Below are 22,872 nucleotides of genomic sequence, written 5' to 3'. Positions count from 1 at the left end.
TCCTGCCTGGATTAACCAGGATGCCTTCAGGAAGTGTTCAATTGAATGTGATCTTTAGTGTAAAATACTTCTTCCAGCAGTTCTGCCCATCTTCTTCTCATGGTTAACCCTAATTGATATTCCCCCCTCACCTCAACTCTGTGGCATAAATTCTCTAGTCTCTGTAAATAATACCACATCACAGTCTAAGAAAAACACATGGAAGAGTCTTTTATCCGCCAAACTGATTATTTTGGAACTCCCTGCTCCTTCTCCTTGGCTTATCATGGCTTAGACTTGAAGCTTTCCTTCCTTTCGTTACCCTAGAAAATCTACAAATCTATGTGTGGAAATTTTGTGTAATTTTCATAGAATCATAGAACAACAGCTTGGAAGAGACCTCAAGGATCATCTGGTGCAATCATTCTTAGAAAAAGCATGATCAAGATAAGATGGCTTAGCAACCTGTCCAGATGAATCTTAAATTGTCCAGTTGTGGAGAAAATGGCTGATTGTTCTGTCTATTCTTTTGTGTCCAGTCTAAATCTCCCCAGGAGGAACTTGTACCCATTACCCATGTGACTTCATGTAAAAGGGAGTCTCCATCTTCTTTGTAACCATCCTTTAAGTACTGGAACAGGGTAATAAGGTCTCCCCTAAGCCTTTTCTCCAAGCTGAACAAACCCAGTTCTCCCATCCTTCCCATCTAGACCAGGTTTCCCAGACCTTTGATCATCTTTGTGGCCCTTCACTGGACACTACAGCCTGACTACATCATTTTTGCAAGCGGTGACCAGAACTGAACACAGTATTCTAGGTGTGGCCAGACAAGTACTGAGTAGAGTGGGAGAATGGCTTCTTTATTTCTGCTGCTGATGTCTTTCTTGATGCAACCCTGTTGACTTGCTGCAACAGCACATGGTTCACTAGTACTGAGCTTGTTGACCACCAGGGCATCCAGGTCTCTTTCCACAGAGCCGCTCCCCAGGTGGGTAGATCCTGTGCAGTACTCCTGGATAATGTTTTCCCAGGTAAAAGACCTTACACTTGTTGAACTTCATAAGGTTCTTGCTAGCCCTCTCTTCTATGCAGATCTCTCTGCAGGGTGCCTCTCCCTTCTGAAGTGTCTGGTTTCCCCTTTAGTTTGGTGTCATCAGCAAGTTCCATCAGGGTACTCTTGATGCCATAATACATATCACAAAGATGTTGAACAGCATTGGCCCAATATAGATCCTTGGGGGACCCCAATTGTGTCCTGTTGCCAGTTTGAAAAGGAGCTATTTTACCACCATCCTCTCTGTGCAACCTGTCATCCAGTTCCCCATCCACCACAGAGCCCACATTTATAGACTGTAACACATCAGTTCCTCAAGGCAGGGGTTGTGGGAGACAAAAGCCTTGAAGAAATTTGGGTAGACAATGTCTAGCAGTTGCCCCACATCAACCAAGCAGGTTACTTTGTCATAGGAAGTGATCAGGTTTGTCAAACATGGTTTGCACTCAGTGAATCTGTGCTGGCTTTTCCCAACCATGTGCTTCATTTGACTTGTAATAGCCCACAGCTGACATACTTCTTCCAGTCTTCTGGGACATCTTCCAATCTCCACAAGTTTGGAGATTGGATCTCCACAAGAGTTACGGAGAGTGGCCTTGCAGTGATGTCAGTCAGCTCTCTTAAAACACTTGTGTAGCTAACATCTGGACCCATAGATTTGTAGGGGTCAAGACCATGTAACAGATTACCTACCAACTCTTCCTCTCCTATTTAAAAGTTGTTTATATACCTGAGGAACTCTGGCAAATTTCAATTCAAGCTGAGTTTTGACTTTTCTAACTACATCTCTGCCTGCCCTGGCAATACCCTTGTAGTTTTCAGTAGACATTTATTTGTCTGATTGTACATCTCTGGTACCATCCTCTTTTGGTTTTGGGCAGACTCAGAAGTTCACAATTAAATCTAGAGTTTAATTTTCTCCACCTTCTTCCTTTACTTTTAAAGGGGAGTATTGATTTTTATGCTTCCAGGACACTGTTCTTGAAAAACATCCTGTACTCTCTAGCTCCTGATCTTCTATGAAAGTTTCCCATGGAATCTCTCACAGCTGAGCTTTAACCAAACTGAAGTTTGCTTTTCTAAGCAAACTTTTTTTTTTTCTAAAAGCTCTGTCTTAGTACTAGCCTTCAGAGTGCTAAGCAGTATCTCAGACTCAGTGGTCACTGCAGCCAAGACCATCACTAACTGAGATATTACAAAGCAGGTTTTCTTAGTTTAAGAGCAGGAGTGGATTGGCACATCTAACATTAGTATGAGGAAGCAGTCTTCCAGGCTTTCCAGAAACTTGATGGATGACTTGTGAGCTGCTGTATTGTTTTTCTAACAAATGTCTTTTCTGGAACCTCAGCTTGGGCAGAATGGAAATACATAGATGAAAATGTAAAAGCCTGTATTAATGGAGATTTATATGTTCCCCTGAACACAGAAAGTGTGATTAATGCTGCTGTATAGGTATTTGTGAAAATGTGTGTATGTATATATTAATATTGTAAATTCTTCACTCTTGGTAATTAATAGGAACCTGCACAAACAGTCTCACTGGATTCAGTAGGTTTATCAATCCAAGTAATTACTTACCAGTGGGAATAAGAGGTTTTGCAATCTAGCCCAGAATGAAGTAATGTACTGATAACATACAGAAAGAAGATAATTACACTATTGGGTAATTTCTTGTTATAACCTGCAATACTTACCCTTCATCATTTTTATAACAGTTATAAATTTCTTTACTGTTAATGAAAGGGCAGCTAATATTTTTTGTTGAAGTTCACAGGCTTCAGTCTTTAATTTTCCAGCTATAGAGTATGATGGAATCCTAGTTCATTGCAGTCGAGCTCAGTCAAAGCATTGCTTTCACTTAATTGGAATTTGAAACCTGTTTTGAATTTTGAAAATAAAAATGAAATTATAGGTGTTGTTTGGGGAAAAATGGAACTGTGTACATTATCTTTCAGTGCCAGGTACCTTAAACAGAAAATTGGGAAGAACACAAGGAAGGTAAAAAGCTGATGATTTGCTGTTGATTTGAACAAACTATTAAACTACTTCAGAGCAATAAATAGTGAAAATCTATGCAGTCATACTCAGTAGCAGATACAGTAAATGGCTAGTAAACTAAATATTTGTGTGCTTAATACTGTATAGGTAAGTATATGTCCTTGAGTTGTTTCCAGGCTGTGCTGAAATTAATGCACTATTTCATAAAGATAAATTTTGCAAAGAAGTAGGACTTGAGAGACCGAGGCCACTGAAAAACATTGCTGTGTCTTGACCACTGGCAATTTGTTACAATAGGAACCATGATTTCATGGTTAAGAATTTCAAAGAGCTGTATTGACATTTTTCCTAAACATTGTGTGGGTGCACAGGTGCATTAAGAATTATGTAGTAAATTCTGGGGATGAGAGATACAACCGACATGCTAAAACCTTGCCTACTTAGAAATGCTGTGCTGATGGCATGGCTATTTTCAACATTCTAATTCTGCTGCTTTCAATCCTCTTTAGAGGATAAACCCCAAACAACATAGTGCCATAAGCTAAAAGAGAGAGGAAAGATTGGTTTTTAGTGACAATGTTCTGAAAGAATGCCAGAGATAGTATAAGGTTTGTCAGAGAGCATAAAAGCTTTTATGGAGCAAGTGAATTAGGCTTCCTCTGGTGTTGCTTAACAGATCCAAAACTGATAGTAAGCAGGGTGGTTTCTAACAACTGCTCAGTTTATAGCTTTTAATAGTTAAGGGAGATCAGACTATAAGCTGAGATCAGTCCCAGAGTAATAAATTTTACATTATTATATTTGTCTTTCTTGAAATATAAACACTAGAGAACCTATTCTCAAATGGCTTCCGACCCATTTTTTTATAATTAATACAGGAAATTCAAAGACTGTGACTCCCTGTACAGAGGCAGATCTGTATTCATCAGCATGGATTAATTAGCCTGTTACCAGACATTAAGTTTGAAGAGTTACAAAGTGGACAGTTACAAAGAAATGAAAGCTTTGCCACAAAGAACCGGAAGCTATATGTTATAATTGAAAAAAAAGATGTTATTTTAACTTCGATGTTGATTCTACGTAGTTTAAGATTTATAGTTGGATTTATCCAGCTCTGCTGACTTTGACCTTGGCTTCAATGTGGCAGTACTGCGGAATGAATTGCTCTTCACTGGTTTATTTGAAGGACAATACTTAGCAAAAAACTGTAATAAAGGTTTGCTCTGAATAAGAACAACAGATTCTCTCATTGTTCAGATCGGAAGACTTATTTCTGGGTCATTGTATTCAGTATGACTCCAATGTTGCTTGGCAGGCTTTTTCTTTGTCTTCTATATTGGGTAAACTACATCTGTTACAACCAAGAAAAGGAGAATCATACACTCCCACTTAAATCTTATGTACTGTTGTAACAGTTTCATCTGTGACATTGAGGTGTAAGGAGTTTTTTCTTAGCCTTCTCATTTTTGTTACTTCTAAGAACATCATTCATGACCTAATGAAATAGTTTAGGGAGTCAACAGACAGACTGTCACTGTTTTTAATGAGATTTGCATCAAGCCATCATTTTTTCATCAAGACAGAATACAACCTTTCACTACAGAAACCAATGTGAATGTTTTCACTCAGTCACTCTGGCTCAAGATTTGAAGTCAAAGAGCAAAGTAGAAAAGAGAAGGACCTGAGGACCATCAAGAGTGCTATTAGCTCTTTCATGTGTCTTTGTTTTGTGGTGTACTAGAACTGGGTATTCAAACATCATTACTGGTTATTGTGCATCAGAGTACCATATATAAGGAAGGCAAGGGTGGGAGAGCAGATTAGGTATTTGGAACTCACATTCCTAAACCAGGTAACTTTCATCCATGCCAGCTGATTGCCAAACTTTTTTAAGGCACAGCCTCCATCTTCCCTTATCTTGCACAACTCTGTACAATGATGGTAAACCCTGACTACACTTGAAGTGTAAGTGAAACCTTAAATATCAGATCTGTTACTGTGTTTGTCTTTGCTACAGAGAGTTGACAAGTTTTCCTAAAACACATGCAGGTTGGTATTTTGCCATCAAGAGAAAAGCTAAGAGATGTATTTGAAGCACAGTGCAATCACGTATGTGTGATGATATAAAATGAGCTTTACAGTTTTTCAGTGTTATGCACAGTGTATAAAATACTACACATTGATGGTACTGGGAAAAACCGGAATGATTAGATATATAATTTGATCAAGGAAAAGAGATGTTAGAAATAAATATAGGCCATCTTTTCAGACTGGGTGACCTTTTTGCTTTGAGACTGACACAAAGCAGTCTTGCTTAGTAATAGAGTTAAGATATTAGAAATGTAGAAGATGAAGGAAAATTACAGCCCTTCTTGGTTTTGGCTTTAAATTCTACATGGTCAAGGGATTTTAGATCCTTTTGTATGCTCACAGCATTTTTTTTTCAATCTTGAAGTAAGATAATGACATTTATGTTATTTCCTTAGGAAATATGTAGTGAGGATATTGGGAGGAATAAACTGAATTACATTTAACAAGACTGAGGGTAGCCATGCAGTGAGCCAGACAGCAAGTAAAACTAGGCATGTGTCTTTACAATGCACTGACATATCTACCAAAGATTTGACCTATTTTCGTAGAAAGGAAACAGGCAGCTTGTATTGAATGTAGTGCATGCACAGTTCACCTGCTAGTAGTATTTGTTAAGAGATGAGGTTTAAATGGAAGATTTCATGATATGCTGGTATTTTAGTTCAGAGGAAATAAACTGGTGATGAAGTTAAGCATCTTAGTGCTAAGTGGTTTCAGATTACAACACTTGTTTAAAACAGATTATAGATTTTGGAGTGCACGCTGGAGATAATGTGCAAAGCTTTCCACTCTTTTAAGCTACACAGTGAGCATTATGCAAGTAAGCTATTGCTTACTTAGATGGTAGACTGATATCTTTTTGTACTGACATGACAAGTAATGTATGTTTCCATTTGTTATCCCCATCTGTCACAAACTGATAAAGGTCAGTTCCACAGAAGTCTTATCTAAATCTATTTGTTAACATCTTGCTTTGCTGGGCACAATAATGTATTATATATAGTGTATAATTTTCATTGTGTAAATAAGGAGCTGCATTTGTTGTCAGTCGTGAGATAACTGGAATTACTTGATTTCTTCTCCATATAGGGCCAGTATGGGGAAGCATTTGGTTCACTGTATCCCTGTTCTGCACATCCCAAAAACATGTTATTCAAGCATATGCTTAAGAATGTGCTTGAATAGATAGATAACTGAATCAGTTATGGTATTTTAAGTCTCTGCATATGCAATTACCTTACATTCTGCATTGATTGCACTATATAAAAAACACTAATATTTCTCTTGCTGCAAAATTTTCAGAGATAAAAACTCATTCATGTTGAAATAAAGTCTTGTTTGGGTCCGTGAATCTGTTTGCTATATGAAATCATCCTTGTTTTTGTAGAGCATATGAATTCCATGTGATTTGTGCTGGCGAGCTAATTATCTTTATTTCTCTTTTCCAGCGGGAACAACATATATATTTAGCAAAGGTGGTGGACAGATCACTTACACGTGGCCTCCTAATGATCGGCCAAGCACTCGTGCAGACAGACTGGCAATAGGGTTTAGCACTGTGCAAAAGGAAGCTGTGCTGGTACGAGTGGACAGTTCGACTGGGCTGGGAGATTATTTAGAGCTGCATATCGTAAGTATTATTAACAAATATGTGATGTTTCTGCTCGTTTTGATCTCATCTTTGGCTTTTTTTTCTTAATGTCAATACAGCGGTTTGTTAATGAACTTTTTCCAGTCAATAGTGAAGTACATGATAATGGCTTATAGTGTACAATACTGTAAAAAGTCTCAGACATTCTCAAATTGCCTTTAACTCTATACAGTGCTACTTTATGTGGATTTTCAATTAAAAATCATCCTGCAATATCTGTAGAGATGCAGCAGTTTGCAGCAATCCAATATATATAAAAATATTTAGCAATGTCAGAGGAAAGTACATTAATTTTGGACATTTTAATCAGGAATCTGCTAGGGGAATTACAGTGTATCACAATTGACTGTGCTTATTTTTAATACTAATATTTATCTTCTGATTTAGCCATTCTCTCGTGATGATAAATCTGAAGCAGAAAGCAAGACTGTCAAATTAGGAAGTCTAAAAGTAATTCCAGCTACCTTAAAATGAATAAGTAGCAATCAAAATTGAAAGCATCTAGATTTTTCTGGCAACATAAATGATCAATTAAATGTAACTAGGGCAGTATAAAATTTGTTGTTTAGATTAGTTTCAACTTGGTTAATGTATTAGTTTGGTTTTGATTTAATAATCTCTCTACTTGCAGGAACAGAAGAGTTCCTTTTGAATGAAATTACTTATTGATCTATAACCAATTACACTTTACCCTTAGAAAACGTTCAGCAGTGATCATTTTCAAAATTAGAGAGAATTAAGGTATTCAATCTTTCCAGGCTCCTTATTTCTGTAAAGGTACTATTGCATTGTGTACCACAGTGATAAATTTTTTAATTTTTTTTTTTAAACTGGCTTGAGTAAATAAACCAAGAATGGAGGCCTTAAATAAAATTCAGAGGTTGTCCCTACCTAGCCCTTATATTGAAATACAGGGGCAAAGTGGCTGGCTGGTATTGTACAACTTTAATTTTAAAATGTGAACAAAGCAACTTCTCCCAGGGGCCAGAAAAGCTGAGAGCCTACATTTTTCAAGGCAAGTATTGTGCCACTGAAGAGAATTTAAAAATTTAATTTCCAAAGCCACATCTAACATCAGGTCCCTCATCACCAGCTGTCCTTTCCTTTGCTGTCTGGGACCAGATCCACCCACTGTGGTCAACAGTGCTACTTTCTTCTTACACTGTTTCCTTATTAGCATAAGCAGGAATGCTTTTCTTGGAGTTTTGCTATTCTGAAGTTAATGAAAACCACAATATTCATGCAACTTTTTGTATAGCCTTGATTTTTCCATTCTAAAATGAACATCAGGCTCATTAATTATGAGTTAGATCAGAAATTATTTCCTGCTTGTATGGTTTTTGTGGTTTGTTGTTTTTTTATCCCCCAAAACTTTCTCATAGCCATAACGTAGCAACAGATAGTACAAATAAAAGAAAAAATAGAGAGTTTTCTATGATCAGAAGCTCTACCATCTTAATAGTGATGGGGAAAACCATAAATTATAATTTACTGGTCTCTTGAAATGTGTATGAAGCAGCAGAAGGCCTTTTATGTTCTATGAGGTGATCCTGGCGTTCTCCTACTGTGTTGTCAAGAGACTTTGGAACCTCCATGAAGCCCACTTTGCTTCAGAGAAAAATAACTGGGCAATTTCATTGTAATGGAGTCTGACCTTCTAAGAACTGCTTCTCTTTAGTCTCTTTCTAGATTGGAGATGTTAAGGGATTGAGCTGAAATCCTAAAACTGGGGAGGGTGCTTGTTTGGGATGTATCTGAACAGAGCTATGAGGTAGCTTGCTCTTAACCGTCTTCATTCTAGGAATGGAAGAGAAAATTACAAGGTTGATTATGGTACTTCAGTGTGTGCTTGCCCTCTTTATTATTCTGTTTACTTAAAATGATGTAAACCTAATAATGAAATCAAGCTTGTAACAAATTCTGATTTGGAAAATTGCTTCTTGATCATCTGAATCACAGCTTTAGTGTGAGTTTAGGAACACATCTATTTATAGGAAACATTTAACCTTCCCAAATAACCATTGTTAATATGAGAAACATTTTTAAAAATGGGTAATCTGCGTTGTTACCAGATGCTTAACAGTTCCAGTTCAAATATTTTAAATGCCAAGGTGGATTATTCTAACAATACACCTGTACTCTAGCAGCCCACATATAAAGGATTATGTGCATATGTATAGATTCCTGTGCTCCAGGAAAGGGATGTTAACATGCCTTAATCATCCAGAGATGCTGCAAATAGTTTTCATAGCTACCATTTGACTTCTATTATGGAAGTGGTCTCTGGGCAGTCTCTACTGGGAGATCTAGTTGAAGAAGAAATAGATGTCATGCCTAGAAGTCTACTTCTAGAAGTCTACTCCTGTTCCTTCTCCTGTTGATAAAAGAAGGAAAGATAGTTCCAATGATTACTGTACAATCCTTTTTTTTCCATTCTTTTTGACATGTTCCTCATCCATCTCCATGCCAAACAGAAAGAGGCAGCAGCTTAGTCATACAGTGTTCAGTTCCCATCTTGGCTTTTTCATTGAGTTCTAAACCCTTAGGTAATTCTATCAGTGATTCCTGTTCCTATCTCTGCCTTTCTTCTGTTCCCACCCTGCTCTCACAAGTCATTAGATGTGTGCATATATATACATGCATATATATATATACATAAATGTAGATCTGTGGATAGGTAGATAGGAAGGTAGGTAGATAGATAAGTGTGTATATGTATATATATAGATATATATGTGTATATATATGATTGTCTTTCGCAAGCACTGCTGCTACTGCCTCTAGTTTCCACCTTTTCTATGACGAGGAACAAACTCAAGTTAGATGAAGATATTGCCTCCAGGAGTTCAGAAATCCTTTAAAAATTGCTCTTCCCTGCAATGCTGGTAGCATAGGAAGCTGGCATTCTCCCATGTAGCACAAATACAATTTGCTCTAGTAATGAAGACAAGAAAGATAGACTTCTAAAAATTGTTTAAGTATAAATTGTTCCACATTTTTCAATTTCGTTGCTAACATGACTTTATACCAAAACGTAACCTTTTTTTGTGCCTGATGAGTCAGCAGTTTCTCTGTCTTCTTTGTCTGTGTCATTTGTTTTAAGATGAAGTATTTAGGGAGCAAAAAAACAATATGCACTTTTTTTTTTTAATTTTTATAGTGACTGAATTTGTGATATGATTTTGAAATTCAGAACAAGAAGTTTGTATGTCTATCCATTTTAGATCTTACGGTGATGTTGTTCCAGAAATAACAACCAGCCTGCAGGACATGAGCTCCTTAAGCTTAATAGGGCTCATTTCTACTATCTCAGGTGGCATGAGGAATTACTGATTTCAGTTCAGTAATGGGTCTGCTTAAGTGTGTGAAGCTTTGAAGACCATCCTGACTGTGTGACCTACACTGAGAGATCTGCTCTGGCAGGGGGGTTGGACTTGATGATCTTTTGAGGACTCAACTCCTAATATTCTGTGATTCTATGATAACAAACATCTTGAGGTTTAAATTGAGGAATAAGGCAGATGTGGCAGCATTCTGAATGTTGTCCTGGCCCTCTTCTGAAAGCAGCTGGGGAAAAAACAGCCAGTAATTCCAGCAAGAGAAAAGTGGCTAGGGGATAGTAAATGTACAAATATAAAGGGGAATTATATTCAAGATAGATTATGGTAGCTATTTTTTATTTAATTGTATTTAAAAACAATGATATTACAAAAAATATTTGAGGAAAAAATAGGAACCAGAAAGAGTAATACCACTGTTGGGGAAAATAAAATGGGAAAGCATGGAAACTGTTTTAAAAGATGTGGTAACATATTGCTGAAAAAGTATGATATGATTAAGGACAGACATTATCTGTATGTTCAAGGTTTAACACATTTAATTAACTTGTAATCCTCTGAAGATGCAGCATTACTGACATGATAGATTAATCAGTATTGTACTTGGAGTTTCAAAATGTGTTTGTGAAACCTTCGGGCTTATAACTAATGACTGAGATGAACCATCATAAGAGAGCATGTCATAGAGAAAACTTTTTGGATTATGAATAAATTAGTTTGTGCTTTTTGGCCCAATTATTTATATGCTACACCAATTAAAATATATATTGTGGGAAAGGCATTTTTCATTTCAAACATTTTCCATTAAAAAGATGTGGATAAAAATCAAGTGAAATATTTTTTGAATTTTTGTCATCTTTGGTTCAAAAATTCTCTTTGTTTTAAAGTAATGCTTTTAAAATGCATTTTAAAGTTATGCTTTTACTTTTTCTGAAGTATTTACTCTGTGTCTATATAAATTCATTTTTTTATAAACTAGGGAAATATTTAATATCTCCAAATGTTGCCTTTTTATTAAAAAAAAATAAATCAAGGGTTTTTATTTTCAACTTTAAGTTAATGGAAAATTCTGCAGAAATCATCTCTTTTTCTAACAGTTTGTTTTGAATATTTGTCACACTTAAAAAGATCATTATTTCCTGCTCCCCTTCCTCTGTCTCTTAATTATAAATATGTAGTATTCTTCTACAGCAGGCTTTTAAGAGCTGACTCAGTTAGATTCTACTGTACATATATAAAATTATGGATAATATAAATTTATGCAAGTTTAATGACTTTCCCTCAAGTGAATAGAAATAGTAAAACTCGGGTGAAGATCAGACTTCTGTATCTGAATGTACCAGATAAAAAAACTGCAGTCTTAAGATAAATTAGTTTGTTATTCTCTTTTGAATACTTCACATGTCTTGGCCTTAAGACCTAATGGAAAGTCAATTGAAAGATTTCTATTGACTTAGCTGTCTTTGGAGCAATGCCTAGACAGTTGAATGTACTTTCAATGAAACTGATGGTAAAAATATTTTTTATTTTAGTGGTTGGTATTGGAGATAATTATTTTTTCCAGGAAGAGTTTAATAATATTTTTTTAAAAAGCTTTCCCACAATATTGTTTCTTCTAATAATTGATTTTCAGATATGGAATTCCTTATTACTTATGTGCATATGGGCAATGCAAAGATTCAGTAAGGCCGTGGGGGTTTGTATATGAATGAATCAGTAATGACTTTAAAATTGAATTATTCAAATCTAGTAAGGGTTGGGAAAAACAAACAAGCAAACAAAGAAACCATAACTAGGCTTCAGAAATCAGGTATTTTAGAAATGCTGAGCATGCATATCAGTGGCTAAAGTCATTGGAAGCAGCTTCTCATAAAAGTCACGCCATCATGAATCACTCTGGAGCCCTACAAAGACTTTGTATCATTATGTTTACCAGGGTTATGATGTTCAGTATGCTGCTGCCTTGAAAGACAAGAAAATTACTTAAGGCTGTGTTATCCAACTGAAAATGCTGCATATATTTGGTATTTCCTTATTATATACATTATATTAATTTGTGGGGTTTTTTCTTCTCATAGTATGTGTGTATGGAAAATGCTGTAGGAAGTTGTGGGCAGTGATTGTTCTTCTCTTTGGGAAACAAATAACTCAAACTTGGCAACGAGGCATCATGTTAATCTTTACACTGAAGAAAAATTATGAAGAAAGGATTTTCAGACTTGCTATGAATTTGAATAATGAAAAGCAGTGGAATTAAAAAAAAGATAATTTATGGGACTAGACACTCAGGTGAGAATGCAATTCAATGTACACAAATGTTAAATTAATTAGAATGAGAACAATGAATCGATCTAGAGAATGTGTGGCAAATGCAGCAACCATTTACTTCAGGTTGAATCAGGTCATTCATGATCTGATCAATGACTGATCTAAGTTTGTAGGAAAGAAAATAAATAAATCACTGAAATGGTCAAGCCATGACTGGGAAACATGCAATCAAATTATTGTTTTGTATTAGCAGACAGAGTAAAAAAAAAACTCTTAAAAGAGATTTTATAATATAACCCGTTTGTTAATGCCTCATCTTGAATACTTTGCACAATATTTCATTGGGCATGGAATGAATTGGGCATGGTCTGCTCTTGCCATTAGCAGGCCAAATTGCTGAGAGAAGGTGATAGAAATATGCTAATTCTAGCACAGAACAGACTGATACCTTCCTGTATGAAAAATATGAATGGAATTGGGACAATTGGTGTAATTAAACAGTTTGGCTATAACTGCCACCATCAGCTGCAAGGAGAAATCCTGATTCTGCCATGGAAGGTCTGTTATCCCAGCATGGCAGGTTTCATCCCCCAACTGTGATTTCCTGGCTCCCTAGCCTAGAAATCTGCTGGAGGGAAGCAACTCCTTTCATCATCTTCCTCTGCCTCGCGATGAACAGGAATTCTCAATTCTTCCTCTAGCCAGCTAGTAACTCCTTTATGCATCCTGCTCTTTTTGTGCTTTTGGGAGGATAAAAGCTTCCTTCCCAAAAAGCATGCTGTATGATGGGGTCACCACATGCCAGCCCTTTGGAAAGAGAAAAAGGACCTCAGTTCTCATCTAAAATACCATGTGTTAGTAGCAAAAAACCTTGGCTCTCTAAACTGATGAAGCTCCTGAAGCGCTTTCTTCTAGCAAAGACATAGCATGGATGAAGATAAATAGATATTTAAAAAACTTCTGGTGAACCCACATATACTAGAATCATCTGACAGAAATATGGAAAGAATTGCAGTGCGCTGTAGCATTATTTGAAATGATCTTACAGATCAGATTGTGGATCCTAAGAGCTCTTCTGATCTCACAAATATCAAGATTACCCTGTAAATTGAATCCATCTCTTGGCTGGACTGCTTAAGATCCAGAACTTTGTCATTGAATTTGATGGCATGTCTTCCTTTGACTCTTGAAAACTGTACACAAATGGGGCTTTTACACTAGCATAAGAGGAGAGCAAAAACATGATAATTAATCTTTCCAGGGCCTCGTTGAATTTTAAAAAAAAATCCTGAAAAAATTGAGACTAGAAAGGGTTTGTTCTTAGTCATACTAATAACTAATGTAATAATGACTAATAACTGACATACTAATTATACTAGTAATTAATAATAAAAGTAAAACCTGTGCATCCTTAAGAACTGAGGTTGGTCAACTTGGAGAACCAACCAAATGAGCAAACATATTTAATTACCACAAGCTTGAAGCAGCTTATGAACTTTTCATTAAGCATCCCTTTTTACAATATTTCTTTAAAAGCTCTGAAATACGGTACAGATTACGTGCAGTCACATGTTCAAAGAATCTTTCTTTCTCTTCCCTTTCCTTTGTTCCCTAAATTGCTTTTCTGCCATGTCCTCAAACAGAAATTCATACACTGTGCATATTCTTTGGTCCCAGTGAAAGCAGTGAATCTCAGTGATTACATCCTCTTTCTGTTCCACAGAATCAGGCATACAGCATAGCTAAAGGAAGAGGGAAGAGGGGAGTTACTACATATGATGGCCCTATAGTGTACTCATGTGGAAGACCTTGATGACGATCTGTTTAATTAAAAAAAGAAGCAAGATTGAAGCAAATAATAATGTGGCCAAAATTAGAATGTTCTCCCATTGATGATTCAGAATCATCCCAGTCTAGCCAGATCCTTTTAATCCAAAGTTTCCTGCACTGCTTACCAGCCAACATCCTAGCATATGAAAGTTACAGATATTCTAACAACTTGGCACCAACTCTTCCAGAACATTGTCATGTATAAAAGAACTGATGAAAAATTTAACAGACATTCAGCAAGCTTATTAAGATTTAAAGAATACTTGACTATTAGAATAGTAGAACAGTCAAGATGTCTGGCTGATCACCCAAAGGAAGAATCACCAGATTGTAGGAATTTTTTTGCACTTATTTGTGGAATAAGATCTGTGAATGATTAAGCATCACTTCCAAGAGCCAGCCACTTTTGTCCATCCATTGTGAACTTCTCTGCTTATTGTATCTATGGTATATTTTATTAAGAATATATTGTTTGTTATATCTAGTAATTGAATAGAGTCAACACTAATAATATTTCCTAGCTTATCACTGCCTAGTTCACATCTAATTTTAGAGAAACACAATAAGGTTTACTCTCCATCCTCCATGCCTGAGGTTATCTGGGCTCAAACCCCAGTGGAATGCATGTGTGTGAGAAGCTGTGACAGTGAAGGGTGTTGGCAGGTTGTAGGCACTTTGGGCTGAGACTGTGTGGTTTGCAAAAAGAAAACCCTAAAATGGACCCACATGAGGAATGGTATCACTTTCAGAGTATCCCAGACTATGCTTATAGCTCCTTATTGCAGCGTCAATAAAAGTGACACACAGATAGCTATGACCCATTGAAATAAGGCCAGGATTGCATAGGACAGATCAAGGTTTGTTTTTTATGAATATAAGTCAGAACCCAAGATCTGGCCCATTAACTCCCTGTCTATTAAATTTATGAGCTCTAAGTGAAGATAAGGAGCACAAAGTATGGAGCACAAGGTACCAGTGTAGCAGTTTTTCATTGAACATGCAGTATGAGCAATATAATTTTTAATACCAGAGACATCAGCTGGTTGATGCAGAACAAGGCTTGGGGAAAAAACACTGCTAGCAGCCTGAACAGATTTTGATCCTAATAACATGTATAATTCTCATTCCACACTTCCACAATTAATGTGTCTGAAGAAACTGCAGAAATACAAGCAATTATGAGCAGGATCTACATCAAAGCAGAAGATTCATTCTGGAAGGTGAAAGGTACAGAGGCAATTTTAGAGAGACTGCTACTTTGCTTCAGGAATTTGTTTAAGTAAACATTGCTATTATAATTAATCACTTTGTGCTAATAAGGAAAGCTTGCCTTAATGCTGTTCTAGGTTTGTGAAATACTACCTTAAGTGTAACTCATAATTAGGTAATTAGACCACTTATTTAATCCAGGTTTTGCTCTGTGTTTTCTCAGTGTCATCACCAAACTGGAAACTTGTTTTAATATTTAATGCTGTTTTGTTTTTGTTTTTTTTTCTTCCAGAATGTTTTATCATCTTGACCCTTTCTCACTTTACACTTACATCCCTATGTCAGTGAGGACTACCTGTAGTAAAAACACTGAATTTTATCTGCTGTATCAGAGGGTAGGACTGAATACACAAGGCCTGGTTCTTAATTTTACCCAATGTAGTTAACTTTTACAATCTCTGATACTAACTCATTGCATCAGGGTTATGCAGGACATAGAGCCAGAGTAAGGAATTTATCTGGATTTCCCAAGACCCAGTTTACCAGCTGTATCTTCATCTGCTTTCATGTTGCTTTCAGTAACATGTCTATGCTGTCTAATAATTTTCTCTCTTACCTGAGCATGACCTGCTTGACATCAGTGCATCTCCACTGCTGGTGTATCACTGAGCAGCCTTTCTCCTTTCTCTTCCTGCAACAACCAGAGGTGTATAATTTTTGCCTCCTTCTAGTGATTCTTCCCATTGAGCTGTTTGCTGTTGCCACGGTTGTATTTGTCTGTGTTTTCACTTAGATGGTGCCAGTCCTGAGAACTCCTGTCACAATAATAGAGAAGATAAAGATTTAATGAACTGATATTGTCAGTGTTCTGGTGGTATATGCTTAATGTAACCATCCCACTAACAAGAGCTGAGTCTTCCTGTTAAGTGCTTGGAGAAGCTTAAATATTTCTCTCTTCATGAACACCTGTTTACACTGGAGCATTCTGGTGTTCCAGAGGGTAGATTAGCTGAAGGAACTGATTTTTTGCATTTCTTGGCTTATGGTAATTACCCATTTTAGACTGAATAAGGGATGCTGAGGAACAGAGGAAAGACACAGGTCCTTCACTTCGGCCAGTTCTGTGAGAAATTACCTTGAGGCCTATAGCACACCACCATGGAACTACTAATGTGGCTGTTACTTCTTGTGCTAGAATTTGTAGGTGACAATCTATGTTCAGTCAAGGACAAAAAGTAAGTCCAGATATTCCCAGTGGGAGATATAAATCCTGTTTGCTGCTGCAGCACTGTGCATTCTCTGTGGTGTAGGAAAAGCTGCTTGTACAGGACTGGGAATTCTTCCCTCTGTGTGTTCTGCTGTTGGGTTAAGTCTTCATCCCAGGCCTCTGTGTTGAAGGGTGGGTTTGAAGTTTTATATCCTCAATAGATAAAGTTCTCTATTTTGGGAATGGAATCTCTTGTTATTTTCTGTTCAGCCCTCACCCTTTTTGAACTTGCAACTTGCCTGTGCACTGATTTCTGTAGACTTCATTCTTCCTGTTCATTGTGAAACCTCATTAATGTCTTGAAGTTTTATTGTTTCCCATACATTTTTATTGGGGTTTTTTGTGTTTTGTTTTGTTTTGTTTTTTTTTTGGTTTGTTTTGTTTTTTTTTTCCTGACCCAAAGAATTTTCGGGAACAATTGAGAGTTTCTGGAGCAAAAGTACCCAGTCTCTCCCTTGCACAGCAGATGGAATCTTTAAGACTTTGGAGATTATGTAGCAATGCCTTCTCATTTAGGGACAAGCACAGAGAGCATTATCATACGTGAAACTACTTTACAGAAACTTCTACCAATTAAAATAAAAAGTGAAAAGATTATCTACAGAGCCTTAATAACCATTCAGTGTAGCTGATAATACCACTGCTGTTGGTATCATATTCACCACTGTGTTTAATAGATGAGCAGATGCAGCTCACTAGAGTACCACATGGTAAGCAGCAGCAGGGAGTCTCATTTGACAAGTTGGTGATGTTTTATTTCCTTCCCAAAGAGCCTTCCCTGATATCTCAAGTTTCTGTACTGTTTTGATTCTTTTAAGCAAAGAGAGGAAGACAAGGGGGTTCTGTACTGCTTGTTTAAAAGGAAGAGGGTTTTGGCTTTTTAGTGGAAATACTAGGAAATTCCTACTAAAGCCAGTATGAGGCATGTTTTAATGTAAAATTGTCAGCCTTTGATCTGAAAAAGTTTGGGGTTTCCATGTAGACAATACCTGCATCAATAAGTTGCTTGTAGGGTAGCAACTGCGTTTTTTCTTGGAGGTGGATTCAGGGTTTGCAGGTTTTTTATTTCTTCAGTTGCAAGATGTTTTTGTGGATGTATGCAAGGCATTTCGCACAGTGAGCAAAAACTCTTGGCTGTAATGGTGCCTTGGGATGCTGTGGTTGTTTGGTTCTTCTAGATTTGCTCTTTGTGGAATAATATACAGGAATATTTTGTGAGACTTTCCATCTTCTAATTGCTTGTCTGTAAAAACACCTGAGTATGTACTCTGAAGCTAAAATAAGATGGCTTTGCACTTAATATATTCTAGAAATTCTCAGTATTAATACAGAGTAATAATGAAACCCTGGTTATGTGATTTGGTTTTTGTTTCCAGGAAACATAAAATAAAGATAGGAACATGGCATAATTTTAGTCATCACTTCTAGTCATCTACCTTGTATTACCTAGTCCACAAGTAAACACAGAAACTCTCTTGGCTAATGTTTCCTGTTCCTTATTAATGTGGTTATATAGTTAAGCCAGGTACTGCCAAGGTCTAAATTAATGGACAGTGTCTTCTCCAGACTTAAAAACTAGTGGCAGCTTTGGTTTCAGGTGACTGCATCCTGTGGAAGATACTTAAGATTTCAGATTCATAAGATTAAGATTTATAATCTACTTTTTAAAATAATTTGCTGCTTATTTAAAGTGACATTCTTAAGGGATTGATTTTCTTTTCTTCTTTCTTGCTTTTCACTGCACATTCAAACTCAAAAACAAAACCCCAACACTGGCAGGTCTCCTTGTCACAGCTGTAGTGTGGTACATGATGACATCAAGATGTGCTAATGTGGGAGGAGGGGAAACAGGGGTTGCAAATGCTCTGGAGAGCTGATTAAAATTCCAAGTGAGCTTGATGAAGTAGAGAAATAGTCTGAAATCAGGAAGATGAAGTTCTACGAAGGAAAGAGCCAAGTTCCATACCTAAGATGGAAAAATCAAATGCACAGCTATAAAATAGAGAATAATTGTGACCAAGAAGCAATCCTACAGAAAAGATTGGGAAGTTACAATGTGCTGCAGAGACAGACAGACATTGGTTTGGGATGTATTGACTACTGTGAGGTGGCAGAGGCAAAGAAATTAATTTAATTGTTCACTTAGCACTGCCTGGACCTCAGCTGAAGAAATATGTCCAGTTTTGTGTGTTCGGGTATGAAAAGGAGGTAAGCAAAGTAGGCAGTTAGTAAAAGAACTAGTAATATATTCTAGTTTTATTAACATGGATCTCCTAAGAAGAAAACAAAAGAATGGGCTCTGTTTTCTCTGGTTTTCCCTCTGAAGACACAGGGTGACTGGACTTGAAAACCATTTTTAATATATATAGATTGTTATAAATAAGACTGTGGCTAATTTTTTTTTCCTGTCAAGATAAAATAAGAAGTAGTTGGTCTCATCTGCAACAGTGCTATCAGGTGTTGGGAAAAAAATTCCAGCTATGTTTTGATGGTTAGTAGGGGAACTGGTTACATAGGCAGGCCCTGCCAATTTATGCTTTCCAGGTCGGGAAACGTTTCCATTGGCAATGGAAATACCATGGAGATTTCCTCAGTGTGTGCTTGTTAAAGTTAGCCTAGATGTACTTGCTGCAGCCAGAGTAGTGAGGTCTTCTTAAGCTATATACTCTCATTTATTATGCTGCAATTTTTTACTAGAAGGCTTAGGTTCAGGAATAATTTAAGATGAATGTTAAGATGAAAGCACAGTGAGGTTCTCTATTATCATTCCTAAAAACATGAAAAAAAAAAGTAAGCTGCTGCTGCTTTCTTTCCATATCCATTGGTTTTAGTGTCTAAGGTGTCAGGAGGTAGAATCTGTTCTCCCTTTGCTGCATCACCATTCCTTCTTGTTTAACACTAGCCAGCTTTCTGAATATATGCAGTAAAGAAATTTGCATCTGTGTATCCAAGAATTGCTCTCTGGATGAGCAAAGGCCTGTTGGTGTGTTCTCCAACTGTTGGCATGTGCCTCCTCTTCAGCTTGTGGGAAAGGTGGTGGTGATGCAACTAACTTTGCCTTCTCGCCCACCTCTCAAATGTTAGCAAGCATTTGCTTTGGTTGCTGTGTGGGAGTAGTGAGGTAATTTGAACCATCCTGGTGTAAATTCAACACACCCAACTGAGCTAAATGGATTTCAGAGAAAAGCCCATTTGATTATATTGTGAGAATAATGTACAATAGGGGTGAATTTATTTTTCATGTTTGAGTTCAGTTTGAACTATGTGGCCAGTTCCTTGGCCTTCGTGTATCTGCAGATAAAGCTACACAGCTGGGTGTAATGCTTTTAAATTTTCTTGTCAAAATAGTTCATGCTGATTATCTAGAAAGTAATAATAATTCACAGATCGTGGAAGTTAAACTTTCTTGTTTCATTTCTAAAAAAGACACTCTAGCTTCACATTAGTGACTATTTGTAATGAGGCTTTCTAATGCTTTTAAGAGAATGTTGATTTAAAAAAATCTCCTTTGGCTATTAACAGTTGGCACAACTTAGGGCAAATATCACAAAAGCTCAGACTTTAAGCATGTATGAGGTTTTATCTTTTTTGGCATTGTTCTCTGGGACTAAATCTTATAATTCTGCAAATGCCTTTGTCAGTGGACTATGTGCTGGGTTTTCCTCTGGAGCAAAGGCAAAGTATTGCACTGGGCAACAGCCATGCTGCAGCTGCAGGAACTTGGTGTGGACTAAACCAGCTTGTGTTTGGGTTTATCACTTTGCAGAGACAGCTAATGGTGGTCTGTTTGGATGGGAATTGGTATCATTGCTCTTTTTCTGCTGTGAGCCATGTGCAGTAGAGTACAAGCATGTGTTTGCCTCTCTTCAAGGAAGGTACACTTCCCCCAGTTTTGCTCATTCCCTCTTTTATTTCTTCTTTCTCCTCCCTTTTCCTGAAGTTGTCTAATGCAGTTTCACCAGATATTTTGCAATTCTGCAGTCACAAAGGTAGGTCATGGATTTGCTTCATTGCCCCAAAATACAGAAGTCATCGAAGCTGATAATGCATGTCCTTTCCCCAAGATGGAATTAAAAACATGAATAAAATCACTGCTGTGACTGTGTCAGGTTTGTCACTTTATCTGTCTTGTAATGGAGATGTTGTTCAGCATTTCTAATTATGATATTAATCTTCACTATCCCCTGACACAGGTGTAATATCAGGAATACCAGTGCATGACAAATTTATTACTTTTGACCCTCAGAGGCAAAAGGCACAAACACTTTTTGGTTTGCTGGCAGACCTAATTGGTTTTCTACCTTTTCTCACTGAAAAGTTTTGAGAGGTTTATGCTGCGTTTTTTCTACAGTGTACAGCAACAGTAAAAATTGAGACAAGGAAATGGTTTTGTGTGAATCAGAAACATTCCTGGCATTATTATTTCTTGAAATCACAGACAGAATTGATCTCTGCATTTGAAATTTTCATATGTAAATTTAATCTTTAGAATGCTGACTTACTTGTAGTATTTTATTTTATATTTTATTTTATATTTTATTTTATATTTTATATTTTATTTTATATTTTATTTTATTTTTTAATTTTTAGCTTAAAAAATAGGCCCTAATCACAAGCAAATTACTTACCCTCCAGCTCAACACAGGCATATGTAAAGCAAATTATATCCATGGAAGCACTAATACCCTCTTCAGGAGGTTCAGGTGATGGGCCTTCCCCTCTGTCCTGCTCATCATAATTCCCTGTACAGTTCTGAGAGATACAGAAGGGCCTGACTAATTCTGAGTAATACTGACTTATAGTGTCAAGGAAAAAATTGGTACTCATCCCTTCCATCTGATTGGGAAGGTGATAGCAATGCTTTGACTCTTAAGGCTGCTTTTTTAGGAAGTTTAGGGCTTTTCTGCTGCTGCTCATCTGGCTCTTATAAATATTCAAGGTGGGATGCTAAAATTTGTTTCTTTTCTCTACTTTAGACACACACACCTATCCCAGGGAAAAGCTTTATAAGTTTTCAAACTTCTGTTTTGATCTAGTATAGCTTAAAACCACCAAACCTAATCCTTCTAGATGTAAATAAAGAGCCACCCATTTGATAACTGTCCATGTGTTTCAGTTCACCACCAGAAGCTGGATGCAGAAGGTGGAAAATTAGTGATCTGATCTAGGTATTTGTGCCGTGTAAGTCAGAGGATTATGTTTTTCCAGTCTCATTTCTTATTGGAAACTGGAATATGAAAAATTTTAAAGATTTGGATGGAAAGTTCAACCAAACGCAAAAGGATTCATTACTTGGCACCACTGATCATTTGATGCTGACTTCAGTGAGACAGAGGAATCTAGATTCAGATCCTTTCCCCACTTACCTGAGACAGACCTGATTGAGACACCCACACCATGGTCTGAGGGCTTTAATGTGAAGTTTTCACCCACCTTGGTGAATGAATCTTTGTTTCATTTTGTTGTTTCTAAAAATGTAAATTTTCTGTTATGGTTGCCATCAGGAAGGAGATAGTTCTCAAAACTATTTCTTTTTTATTCAATGCTTGTGAAGTTTTTTTTTGTTTGGTTTGGTTTTTTTTGTAGCCAGTAAAAAATTGTCCTTACTTATTTTCTGGTCATTATAGTCCTGATTGCTGTGGCATATTGTTGCTAAATTCAGGATCTATGAAGCAATGTCTTTCTTTCTGGAAGTTTGAAATTCAGGATGGAGATGTACTTAATATCTTGTTAAAATAATTGCAAAGAATTCCTAGCTGTTGTTTTTATAATTGTTTAGAAGTGCAGGAGGTAAGAAACTTGGATAGCACTGCAACAATTGCACAACATTAGGGACATATTAAAAATAAAATATCACTGTGCACCAGCTTTTAACATGAATAGCATATTTGCACTTCCTAGAACCCAGCGTACATTTCCAAAAGCCAAAACCTTTTCTAAACCCTGTAGTACCATTAAATTTATCATGTTTTCTTAGAACAATTGAATATGTCTGGAGATGTGGACAAGAGACATTACGATGAATCATAGAAATGATGGAAAAGGCAGAGCAATTAGATGACACATTCTTGTGTATGTTGTAGTGGATATTTCTTTATCTGTGAAAGAGGTTTATGCATTTTTTTATTACCCATTCTAGCTACCTTAGATATTTCAAATCTGTATTCTTTATCATATTTGCTTCAAT

The 22,872-nt window shown here is 36.7% G+C and overlaps 1 protein-coding gene across 2 annotated transcripts in view; it reads left to right on the top strand.

Moving 5' to 3' along the window:
* The window catches only part of NRXN1 (neurexin 1), a 677,538-nt gene that overhangs the window by 458,965 nt on the left and 195,701 nt on the right, over window positions 1-22,872 (top strand). For both annotated transcript variants that reach the window (XM_030446736.1, XM_030446735.1), the window contains one exon: window positions 6,571-6,752. In XM_030446736.1, the coding sequence (XP_030302596.1) occupies window positions 6,571-6,752 (182 nt within the window). The remainder of the gene's footprint in view (window positions 1-6,570; window positions 6,753-22,872) is intronic.

This window comes from Calypte anna, chromosome 3 (assembly GCF_003957555.1).
Source record: "Calypte anna isolate BGI_N300 chromosome 3, bCalAnn1_v1.p, whole genome shotgun sequence".
NCBI classification, from domain to species: domain Eukaryota; kingdom Metazoa; phylum Chordata; class Aves; order Apodiformes; family Trochilidae; genus Calypte; species Calypte anna.
This window is presented reverse-complemented; position numbering and strand designations above follow the sequence as displayed.